The sequence below is a fragment of the Carettochelys insculpta genome, chromosome 26 (genome assembly GCF_033958435.1).
Source record: "Carettochelys insculpta isolate YL-2023 chromosome 26, ASM3395843v1, whole genome shotgun sequence".
In the NCBI taxonomy this organism is placed as follows: Eukaryota; Metazoa; Chordata; order Testudines; family Carettochelyidae; genus Carettochelys; species Carettochelys insculpta.
In genome coordinates, this window is record NC_134162.1 from 8,219,396 (window position 1) to 8,232,081 (window position 12,686).

General features: G+C 49.3%; 1 protein-coding gene across 10 annotated transcripts in view; it reads left to right on the top strand.

Moving 5' to 3' along the window:
• The window catches only part of FOXP4 (forkhead box P4), a 153,254-nt gene extending 142,037 nt beyond the window's left edge, over nucleotides 1–11,217 (top strand). For all 10 annotated transcript variants that reach the window (XM_074977748.1, XM_074977747.1, XM_074977755.1 and 7 more), the window contains one exon: nucleotides 918–11,217. In XM_074977748.1, the coding sequence (XP_074833849.1) occupies nucleotides 918–1,062 (145 nt within the window). In that variant the 3' untranslated portion in view covers nucleotides 1,063–11,217. The remainder of the gene's footprint in view (nucleotides 1–917) is intronic.
• Nucleotides 11,218–12,686: the final 1,469 nt, after the last annotated feature.

Here is a 12,686-nt window from a genome sequence, read left to right on the forward strand (position 1 = left end):
CACCCCCCAAGGTGGCACAGGTGAACACCAGTGGGCCCAGGGCACTTTCCTGCCTCCTTGCTGCAGCTGCCGAGGCGAGGGGCAAGGAGCAGTTGCAATGAAGAGCTGGAGGGCGGTGAGATGTTGGTAGCTTTCGGAACCCCTCTAAGCCAGGAGGACGGGGCAGAGCAGGGGTCAGTCGATAGGGCCCATGCTGCAGAACTGGGTGTTGGAAAGCCTGTGTTCCGCAGCTGTGAGGCCGCACCCCTCTGGGGGTGGGGAGTTGGCCCCCCTCCCACTTTGCCCCAGGCATGCAGCAGCAGCTGTAGGCACTGCTGCATGCTGCCCTGCTGTGTGCTTTTCCCCCAGCTCGGAGGGACACCTGTTCTGCCAGGTCGGGAGAATTCTGGAAGGACAAATGCAAAGTACGCCGTTTGGGAGGAGCAATCGGTTTCATGCGTACACAATGGGGGAAGTGACTGTCTTGGAAGGAGCACTGCAGAAAGGATCTCAGGGTCATAGTGGCCCACAAGCTAAATACGAGTCAACAACCAGGGTGGTTGAGCACTGGAATAAATTGCCCAGGGAGGTTGTGGAATCTCCATCACTGGAGATATTTAAGAGCAGGTTAGACAAACATCTGTCAGGGATGGTCTAGATTATGCTTAGTCCTACCGTGAGGACAGGGGACTGGATGACCTCTCGAGGTCCCCTCTGGTTCTGGGATATTGTGATTTTTATCATGGGAGGGGAGGAGGTTGGGGGCAGGGGGGTTAGGGAGTTGCCACCTCATCTCATCCTGGCCACAGCGTAATAGTCATAAGGCAAGTGCTTGGCTGCAGGAGTGCCTGTCAGAGGTGAAACAGGCCCAGTCCCCCATGAACCATTGTGCTCCCTCAGCACAGGTTTTAAACTGCAGCTCCCTTGTCTCCCTTCAGCCATCCAGTCCATGTGAAGGAAGAACCTGCTGAGGCGGAGGACGACAGCAGGCCCGTCTCTCTCATGGCTGCCACCAATCAAAATGTGACGATCCCAGAGGACAGGGACCTGGAGGAGGAGCTGCCAATGGAAGACTTGTCTTAAGGGCTCTCTCTCCTCACCTAGGGGCAAGCACTTTGCCTCTGCCCCCCACCCTCAGTCGGAGACCAAGTGATGGCTCCCATCTCCTCAAGGCGACCTTCAGCGTTAACCTGACAAAGCAAAGGGTTTCTTCGGTGCAACCTGTTGCTGAAGGCACATCCCTCCTCCCCGACACCCCTCCGCAGCCCTGTTCCAGTGACTCTTCAGACTCCCACAATGGGGGACATGCAGAGAAAAAACAAACAGTCCCTCCCCCTTTGGTTAGTGATTGGTGAACGAGGATGGTAGGTTGTTTCTGTCCGAAAATTTCTCCTTCCTCCCCACCCTGTTTTACAACTTCATGGCACGTGTTTGTTTTCTCAGTATTTTGGGTGGGTCCGTGGTCTGGGCTTTTCCAGTGGTGAAGTGACTACTCTGCATGCGAGGGCCCAACCAAGCAACCTTCTGCGCAGCAGAGTCAATGGCAGAGCTATGCACCTCCAGGAACGTTACCCTTCCCCACACGTTGCCACCTCCACCTCTGATTGGAAGAAAACCATCTTTGATGTGAGGATCTCGCCAGTCATTCTTCCCTCAGTGGGCTTTGCACTAGGAGAAATTGTTCACCTCACAGATGCCACCTACAGGTATCCCATCGGCAACCGGAAACAAGACCTCCATGATGGCTTTCAAGTTCCACCCATCCCCATCTTGGTTCCTTCCCTGGCTATGGAGGAAAAGAACCGGTTGTGTCCATGGGAGCCTGAGCTTGGTTTAACCTCGCTCAGCCCCATCACACTCCCATCTCCAGCAGGGCTTACCACCAAATGATAAACCACTTGGAGAACAGAATACCCAACCTGTGATGTCCCTCTTTTCTGACTCCTGTTCCCGCTCCTGCCCTGCTCCAGAGAGGCACACTTACATCACAGTGGTCTACTTTACCCAAGTTGCGCGCAAATGTTTAATGGCAGAGGGTGGATGCTCTGGCCTTGAGCTTGGTGGCCCTTGGAAACAGAAAGATCATCACCTCCCAGCCCGTCAGAAATATTGGAAAGACAGCGGCAGAGCCCAGCCAGGAGCCAACGCCTGGGCATCCAAGATCGAAACAAGAGCCAAGTGCCAGTTTGAATTCAGGGAAAGTCTAGAGCCCTTCTCTACAGAACTGTGTGTCCCGTTACTTCTCCTCCTCCCTGCTCCATCCCCGTTCTGTGTCGGTGAAAAGTTCTCATGGGGTAAAACATTGAGTGGGGTCTGCGCCTGCTTTGTGAACCCTCTTTCTTCTCTTCCAAGGTGCTGGGCGTTTAAGAAAAGGGTGGTGAAAGGAAGAGACATCCCCTGGGCCATCCTGGCTTGGGTGGTCACGTGTTCTGGTTCGTTTTAGTGAAGCTGAGCAGGATGAGACAGTAGAATCAAAAGGAAGGGGCATAGGGTCTGAGTCAACTCCGTGAATCCAAACAGGAGCTGACTGGGACAATCCGAAAGCAATATGTACTGTACGGTTGCAGTGGAGTCCTACCTCTGCTGTGGCCCAGCAAAGCTGAGCTAGAGCCTGGCACTCAGCTCCAAACAGCCCGGAGTCCTGCCACCCTCGCCACGTCAGAGACTTGGGCCCAGCGTCATGGCGAACTGGCCACAAGTTGTTTTCTGTCACGACAGGAAGATACCAAAAGATTTTTAGGGATAGACGGTCCATAGTTCAGGTGAACAGATGGTATTAATGCCAAAAAAAGGGGAAAAAATCCAAACCCCCTTCTTTTCCCTCTTGATTTTCCTTGATTGGTTGTTTTGTGTGTGTGTTACCTCACGTCACGCCGCCCAAGGGCTTTTCTCTTTGTAGAAAGCAGCGAACTTCCAAAGGTTCCTCTGTCTAGCCTCCCACCCACCCCAATGAGACTTGGGCAAGCTCAACTGTCTACCAATAAGATTGGATCCCGTTTGGGGAACGCTGGGAGGTGGAGGCAGGTGGGTGTGTGAGTGTTTAGTCTCCTAGTTCATCTCTAGAATAAACCTGCTTCTCTTCTGGGACTTTCTCCAGGGGTCTCTCAAGGAGCTGATCTCAGCAGAGGAGCTTGTTGCTGAATAGCAAGAGCCCTGTCTGATTCTCGCCTCACCTCAGCTTTTCTCTCCTCTCACCATCCACCTCTTCTCTTCCCTCCCTTCCATCTCTTAGAGGCAAATTGCAGCCCCCGGCTCTCCATGGCACAGCAACGCGCAGTTCAACTTGTTCTAAAGTTCCTCTTGGTTCTGGTTTCCCTACACTCTCCTGCCACAGACATTTGTGTGTCACTGAGGGGCATCAGAGAATGATGCATGCCGGGGGATGACAGGGCTCAGTGGCTCACAGATTGGACCCAGCTCTAAGCTTACCCCAAATCTCCCCTTACCACACTCTTCCCCTCCAACGACTTCTGCTCCGGTGTGTCTGGGTGGAGCTAAAAGTTCTAGCCCTTTCTTCGTTCCTCCATTTCAGAGACTGGCGGGCTGGGATTGGAAGTGGCTGGCGAATCAGTCCCCTTTCACGCCCCTCTCTGAGGGGCTCAGGGCAGACACTTCAGCATGCTGTGTAAACCAGTTTTCATCTCGCTTGGCAGCTTTTCCCCTTTAAGGATGCAAGATGGAATCATGGTTCATGAGGGAGTTCCCTCAGCCTGGACCAAGCGGGTCAGGGCAGGGAAAGATGCCGGGGGATGGACAAGGATCAGAAATGGGTAGGGAGTAGCTGCATCTACCTCCCCTCTTCCCCATAGCTCCTTAGTGGCAGCTGGTAGTTTTGGATCCCTCCTTCTCTGCCCACTCACAAGCTTTCATCTGGGATCCTTCCAGAAGGGCGCCCTGCAGGATATTTGCTCCTGTGTGATGTGCTTCGTGTTTGAATCACTCAGGGCCACATGCCTGGAAATGGATACTGGGTAGCTGAGTGTGCGGTGACCCCTCCTTCATAGCCTGCTTCCAAACTCTTCTGCTGAGGTAGGCGGGGAGCAGTTGGTGCTCGGTCCCTCTGCACAACCCAGAGTCATTCTAGAAGAGGCCTCCAGATTAGGTGTGTCACATCCTTCCGTCTATCTGTCCTCCTTGTTAACTCCCTTGAGTGTCTCCTTCCACCAACAACTGGGACCCAGAATCCCCTGCCACCTGCCCAACCCTAGCAGCGCCACAGCTGACTTCCAAGTGACTCGAGGGACCACTAGAGAGTGAAACTGGCAATTCCCACCCACTATTCCCTGCCGTCCATAAGCCAGGGACCAGACTGGAGTTCAGAACTCAGGTCCCATCTAACTTTGCCCCAGGCTAACCTGTTTCACTAGCACTGCTTGTGGAGATCCTCAAATGGGAAGATGCTGTGTCACTTGCAAAGTGTGACCTGTTTCATGCCACTTGCCCAGTGTCCGGTGCTTTTTAAAAGTGCTTGTTGAGTGGTGGCCTGTAGATAACCCTTTTGGCCAACTTTGCTCTCCTGCTCCTGGGTTCTCAAGGTCCTGGGTGACTATTTAAGATCAGAGAGCAGCTTCTTGCCCACCATAACCTATACAAAGAATCTGCCGTGCACCAAAATTACCCTTCTTAGCAGCTCTGTGCACTTCTGGGGCCCAGAAATCTATGTTCTGACTGCCTTTCAGTGGCAATTTACCCAGTCTAGACAAAATCTGGGGCAGGGGAGTGAAGGACAGTTGCTTATTTTATTCTTGCAGCTGGAGTTCACGAAAAATGCCAGTCAGGGACTGGAATGGCTGCTGGCGTTCCCCAGAGTCCACACTAGATGTCTCCACTGAACACCAGAGTTTTCCTGGTTCTGCTGCTTCCCGGTCATGGGAGTCTGAAGCTGCCAAGAGATTGGAAAGTTCTGCATGGGGGAATTCAGAGGGAGAAAGTTGTTTTACAGAGAGAGTCCCTTCAACCCCTAGGGAAAGGGGCAGTCCCAGAAGGGATGCAGCTTGTGGAAGAAGGCAGAATTCCTAATACTACTCAATCTCCAGCTGCTTGTTTGGAGCCCTCCATGGAGATCGGAATAGCCGTGCACAGCAAGTTTGATTTCCCCAGTCCCCACCCCCACCTTGTAAAAACACAAAGGTGACCAAGCGTGGCAGACAAGCTGCTCATGAATTGTAGAAGGTGATAATGAAACCTCAGCTCCCCCACCCTAGAGACTCTCCATGTTTGTTTGGGCACCGTTCAGTTCGAGACAGCTAGGAAAGTGGGGTCCTCTGGGAATCTAGCAAGCTCCCCACACACACACTTCATGCACACCAGGCCTGTCTTCAAGACCACACTTAAAACCCTCCCCAGCTCCTTCTATGGACTATCTTGCAATTGGCTCACCTGTTGACCAAAGACCTTTTCCTAGGCTGGAAGCATAAACCAAAACTTTTCCTTTAATCTATTTCTGTATGTGTGCGAATTCACTTTGGTCTCTCCCCTCAGCCAGCCAAAAAAGAGGTGCCTGCAAAGCTTTCCTCCCCCCCACCTCATCACATGCTTTCTTTTGACTTAAGTTATTGTTTTAAACCAAAGTTTACAGCTGCTGCTTGTACTTTTTGATGAAGGTAGACCGGAATTGTGCATTAATGTTTTATTGCTCTGTGCTTTCAACAAAGGGTAGGCTAGAGGGTATTTGGGGATGGCTCCTGTTTCATCTGTCTCCAGGATGCTAGCTCTTGTGTTGGTCTCCTGTCTCTCTGACCCTTGTCTGTTACAGCTCTTTTTAACCTCCTGGTTTCAACCTCTAAGCCCTCGGCAGTTGCCTTTGCTGCATACATCCAGATTTTCTGTGGGGATTTTGTTTCATTTTTGTGGAATGTATCACTTTTATTTCAAACAGGGCTTGTTTGATTTTCCTTTATTTTGTGATCCCCAAAGTATGAGAGATCCTTCCTCCCTCTTCCTTTGCTCTCTAGCCGAGATTCCCACTCGCTTTGGGCAACAAGTTCGTCTGAAAGCTCGTGGTAGCTTCTCTTGAGGATGCCCCCAGGATCGTCAGTAACTCAGATACTTCCAAGTGTGGGTACACCAGGATCCATAAGATGTGTTGCTGTTTTGCTAGACTGTGCCCTGTGTTGGCCGGTTCCTTTTGTAAACTGCATCAGGTTTGAGAGCTGAGACTTCAGCACTATTATCTTCCAGAGTTTCTCTCTGCCACTGCAGTTTTTATTGTCCTCTCAAGCTGAAACCATATTCTTGGTACAACCACCTCTATTTTCTACTCATGCCTATGTTTTTAAACTGTTTTCTAGGTACAATATCCACTCTCTGCACTGGGCATCCACGGCTCGTTCTGCGGGGCCCAAGATAGGCGTGCTCTGCCGCTATTTATGGGGTGGTTCTTGGTACTGTATGACAGGATGATGAGGGTTTGACCTGTTGCCATCCCCACCCAAGAGAGTCCTTTCTCTTTAGAAGTAGAATTGTCTCTATATAAACCAAAGCCTCTGTCACTCCAGGTGTGTTTTGCCTTGAGCCCATTAAACCAAAGGGGGAGGGAGCACACTCGTCTTTGAGGGATCATGCCAACCTCACAAGCCAGCCAGGACAAGGACGGGTGGTTGTAGCACTCACGGTCACACTGTAGAAGAGCAGCGCAACAGGGGAGTGGCCACCTTGGTATCTTGTCGGGATCCTTAGAACCTGATTGGAAGCCCATTGAAATTAACAGGAAAAGCCCCATTGATTGAAACAGGCTGTGGATAAGACCCTGCATGTGACTAAAATGGTAGCAGGCTCCAGTTGCTATCAACAGCCAGAGGGCTACATGAAGACCAAGGACCCCAGCATACAATACTGCATCTCAGCCAATCTGCCCTGGCCCCACCATAAAATAGGGCCGTGCTCTAGCATCCCATATGTAACTATTTCTTAGGATCCTGACCCTGCTTTATTTGACATCAACAGGAGCTCTCGCACTATCATTATTAAGAGCAGGGTCTGGCCCTTAATGGGAGTAGTGTTTGGAAATGTTTTGGAAATATTGCGCAGGCAGATATTCCCAGAAAGACCACGATGCGTTGTGGTGGACTGCAGAGAGAGGCGATGAAAAGAACAGATCCTAGGTGGATTCTTAGCTGCTGCAGGCCCGGTGCCAGACAGGACCTCTTCCCACTTGGCAGCTGCCTATAGCTTTCAAACCGCACATCAAGGGTTAAGAACAATCTCTAATGGCTGAGAGACAGGAGTTGGTATTTTATGTGTCTGTGACAGCGTGAGCGTGAAATCCCTGCTGCATTCGGGCCCTCCTGAGAATTCAGTTTGCGTGGACGGCTCGTGGTGGGATGTATGTGTGAGGCATCAGAAGAGGCTGTTTTGTCGAGTGGGGAAGCCTTACCCTGAAAGCGGATGCGCTCTGTGAGCGTGAGGGATTTTTTTCCCCAGCTCCAGCAGAACAATCCTTCCTTTCTTTTTCACTTTTTCGTTTTAAATAACCGCATCTCCCCGGTGAGTGACTCCCTTGTCTCTTCTCGTGCTGTCTGTGTCTCACATCGCGCCTGGTAACATTGGGATGTGTCACCAAGGTGGGGCTATCCCAGCAGATCAAAGATGCCCCAACACGAACATGACTTCTGGTATTCTCCGAGGAGCAGATTTTGCAGCTGGGTCTGCGCGGGCAACCTCTATGTCAGAAGGAAATGAACAAGGTTTCACATGACCTTATGGGTTTGCCTGCAAGGATCAGGTGACGAGATCTGTCCTTTAAACACGGTCTAGCATATATTAAGCTGCAGGCAACAGATTTTCTCTCTTCTAGCTTCCCCCGAGGTGTGGCCTGCTTCAGAATCTCAAGTTGCAATTCAATTGTCAAAAGCCATGTCTCTTGCCTGGGCTACAGATGGACCAGCTAGAGTTGCAGCTTTCATGACACCTTTCTTGAAACATCAGCATGTTTTTTTACAGGGCTGCTGGCAGAGATTCCCATGTATGGATTACATAGAGTCTAATTAGCCTGTCCCTTCTCCCCTCCCCTTTGATGACATTTTTAAGTCTCATCATTGGTGCAGTTTGTCCTTTTTTGGCACTTGTTTCAGCTTGGGAGTGAAACTGACCTGCTCCCTTTTTTACTTTGTGGTCTATTTCAGTTTCTGATGCTCTTGGAACTTAAACTGTGTGAAAATAGTTCTGATGTGAAATTCCAACATGCACGCCCCCCGCCCCCCCCCCCCCGGACAAAAGCACACCTAAAACTGCCTGGTGCTCCACCACATGCCCGTTTCCACTTGATATTTAGGATGTGATGATTTTCAGATGCATGGAGCACCACAAAAATTCTCTGCCCATGGGAGCTGCAGCCCAGTGTGAAATGTCTGATCTGCAACCGAACAAAAATGGGCTTTCCAGCTGAGATGCCCAGCTGCCAGCAGAGAGGGGGACTCCTTGAACTGATGCATCCACCTTAAGGTTTGTCCGCCGTAAGAAACTGCATTGTGTGTTAACTAACCTGATTGAGCACACAAGTAGGCAAAGATGGTTGGATGCAGGGAGTTAGGCAGATGTACGCTGTCTGAGAATGTGTTGCCTTTTTGTCTAGACTGCAGAGGCTGATATTGGTTACACTCATGTAAACCCAGAGTGACTCTACTAAAGTGTGCATGGTTACACCAGCATGAGTGACAGCTCTGTAGGCTTAATATCATATTAGCGCCAAAGAAATGTGGTTGTCCAGTGCAGACATGGCTGTGGTGGAATTTATTTTGGGGTGAGCCACACTCTTCAGACCCCATCAAGCTAGAGTGATGGGGGCAAAATGTGATCCTGTATTTAAACAAATGACGCTCACCCAAGGACATGAGCCCAGAGCAGAGGAACATGCCCCAACCAATGTAACTGCCACACAGTGGGTACCAAAGCAGCCATTTCCTCTCCAAGATCACCATTGTCTATCGGTTGGCATTCTCCTTGGGTCACAGCCTTGCCAAAGCATTCGCCCGCTCCTCAAGGTCGGTGGGTCCATAACCCCCTTGTTCTAGATAAGCCAAAAAGTTCAACTTCATCATTATTACTTTAGTAGGTTTCTGTTACTTAAAAACACTGTACACAAAACACACACAGGCAGCCCTCCGCTGGCTGCTCACAAGTCCTGTTACAACTGGCTTGTCCTCCCTTTTTCTCGGCTCATCAACCATCGCGTGTGTCTTTGTACATTGCCATGGTGCCATGATGTGGCTCAGAAGAGCACTATATGAATTAAATATAAATATATATATAAATATAAAGGGTTTTTTAAACTGTGTGCAGCTTTGGAATATCTTACTGCTCCAAGCACTCCTGGTTTTGGTTTGCCCCAAATGTTCAAGCAACGCGAAGCGTTCGTGTCACATTAAATATGTCCAGTTTGATACTCAGGGGTATTTTATTTCATTCTCTTACCCCCGTCATTGCCTGGCCTAGCCTCTTTCCAGCGTTGTGTATCATTAAGGTACAGTGTTACACAAGTCTCTTGCGTTTTGCCCAAACAATGGACAGTACTTACATGGTGGTGGACTATGTTCTCCCATTGAATTTTTTAAAAATTGTCTCTTGTTACCTCATAACACATTTAATGCAGGAGCGGGAGAGTTAAAGGACCAAATGCAACGTGTGGCAGAATTGTGTATGTCTGTATATATTGAGATATATATATACTGGTTTTAAACCTACTACCATGAGTTTTTTCTGTTGGTTCCTTTTTCTCTAATGGCATTATTCTGGGCAAGGAATAACCCAGGACATCTAGAATGCTTTCCTGAATATTAGGGAGCTGTTCTGGGATCTCTCCTTGACTTTTGTTGGAGATGGTTCCATTTTTCCATGTGGTCATGGGTTTTACTTTTTGCTGGGGTTGTTTTGTTACTCATTAGTATTGCTAGAGAGGTGAAGGGGGCAGAGAAATTGGTGCAAGAAAGGAATGAGGCTCCCTGTTACAACAATTTCCAGCTGGTGTTGACTGGGAATTAGAGAAGTTGGAAGTGAGTATAAAAACCGATGAAGTTTTAATTCCACCAAAGGTTGTGTTTTTTGTTTTGTTTTGTTTACATAAATATCCAACATCATCAGTTGGTTTTATTTTTTTTTCCCTTGGGTGCTTTAAAAAAATGTGGGATTTTTGTGCCCTGGATTCTGAGTGACCCCAGAGTTTCAGAATAGGGTTCAGCTTGTAAAAGCAGACACCATCTGCAAAATATGGGCCTCCAGTTGGAGTTGAGATTTGGAGCACCCCAAAGCATGTTTAGCTCTGCAGGGATTGGCCAGGCGTAGCAGAAATGGGGATACCTTTTGCCATTATGAGTGGAAAAACTGGGATGGGGGGGGGGTCAGGCCTTGGCCAAAGGCATCTGGCAGCTCACCTCTTACCCCCCACAAACCCTTTTAGATTTTCTGCTAAACTTTAAGCAAAAGAACCATTCATTCCCCTCCACACCAGTCAGAGCTCTGCCTCTCTGATAGCTACGCAACCCTGGTGATAGTCTTCCAAACCCCTGGCTGAATCTCAGGTGGCGGGAACACCCAAAAACCAATGACTAGTGATTTCTAATCCATGTCAGCTTAGGTATTCCTCACCAGCTAGGCTGCCAGGCCCTGGCGTGGCTTGTTGGTCTCAGTGGGTGGAAGGAAGAGGGAACCTCCGTCTGCTGAGCTGACCTGATTAGACCCAACCTGGCCTCAGCTTGCACTTGTAGTATTCACTTTGGCCACTGCAGGTCCTTGTTCTGAGCATGTCTGTTGCAAAGGGACTTTACTGTCTTGGCATTGTCGTATAAGGAGAAACTGACCCCACTTTCTGACTTTCACCCTGACTCTAGTTCCAGCTGCCTACTCAGCTACCTTCCTGCCTGTGATTCCCACCGGGACAGCTACATTTCTGTTCCCTCTTGGTTCAAAAGGAAGTGGGGGTGGGGAGGATTTAAGACCTGCAGTGAGGATCGCTATTTTTTTCTTCTACGGGGTGTTGGTCAGAGGGCTGTGACCCTTTGGGACGTTGGAGGGGACAAGGAAGGTGACAGGAGGCTGTGCATAACCTTTGACCCTTACTCTCACGCCAGCCCCATCACTGCCATATGCCCATGCTGTATAAAGGAAATAGCATTGCTGTGTATTTGTACTCTGAACTTCCATGTGTCTGCTTTGGCAGACGGTAAACCCTTGTACAGTAGATCTAGCTGCATGTAATCTGTATGGACAACGGCATTATAAAATGCAATAAAATAAATTACCTATGCTGCTGGCTGTGGTTTTGTGCCATGTTATGCTCCTTTTCTTTCGGGGTGCAGGGCAGGGATAGAGAACAACTTTCTTACCATCTTGGTCTTTACAGGAGCTCCTGGCTATCGGGGGTTCGATGCTTTTAGCAGTGCTTTAAAAACTTACATAAGTGGTAATCACCTCTGTGGTTTAACTCCTCACACAATGTGCACAGGGTTGCCAGACAGACCTGGTAATTGGGCTAGAAAACCCCCTGTGCCTGCTCCAGCTGTGTGACAGAACCAGAGAGGTTAGAAATGCGAAAAAGAGTGGTGTGATCCTCCTGTCTGTTTCCATGGGGATAATTATTGTAGGGTCTGAGAACCAGCTCATGGCACAAGATCCCACGGTGCTAAGTGCTGTGCAAACCCAGAACAAATCCAGTGTAGGTGTGAGCTTAACACTGCTCCACTAATGCAAAATAATGCATATTGGAAAACGTAATCACACCTGTACATAGAAAATGCTGAGGACTAAATTAGCTACTCTGACTAGAGAGAGATCTTGGAGTTACTGTGCATAATTTTGTGAAAACCTCCACTCAACACGCAGCAGCAGGCAAAAAAAGCAAACAGTGTTAGAAATCACTAAAAGAGTGATAGAGAATAAGTCCAAGACTATTTACTGCCTCTCTAAATCCATGGTACAGCCACCTCTTGAATATTGCGTACAGATGTGGTTGCATCATCTCAGAAAAGATGTCTTGGCTTGGGAAAAAAAATCAGAAAAGGGGAACAAGAATGATGAGAGGTTTGGGACTTTTAGGATTAGAGAAAAGGAGACTAAGCGGAGATAGGATAGAGAGTTGGAAAAAAATTAGAGGGGAATCTGGTCACAAGCCCCTCCCAGACCCTGTACCCCTTCATTCATCCCACATCGCAGTCTCCTGCACCCAGGTCACAACCCCGTCCTGCACCCCAATCCCAAACTCCCTTCTGCACTTGACCTTCATCCCCCACTCTGCACCTCCTCTGGTAACATTCCGGAAGGCAGCAGCCATTGACCTCTTACCAAATTCTTGGCGTGCCCCTCCCCATTAAAAAAGTATTACCCATCCCTGGTCTAGGGGCTACCTTTCCAGTGAGGTTCAGCACCTCCAAGCAGGACTGGGTTTTCAAACAAGCACCTCTGACAGAAGGGCCAGAACTGCAAAAGCCTTGAACAGCCAACAGGCTGGCTTTGAAACCCCACTTGCAAATGGAAACGTCCCAAGTAATGGAGTTGCCCCCAGTTCCCAGTGGGACCCCATTCCCCAGCTGACCATCTCGCTGATCCACCTTTTTGCCTAACATGGAACTGGTTCCTTCTTTGATTTTCACCCTGATAGCCACCACTATGTCCCATCTGTTGCATCAAGTTGTGTTTGCCCATCAGGGTTTAGACCCTTTTGTTATTAGCAAACTCTTACAACCTGGTTGTCCCTTAAGCAGTGTCTATTCAGCCTT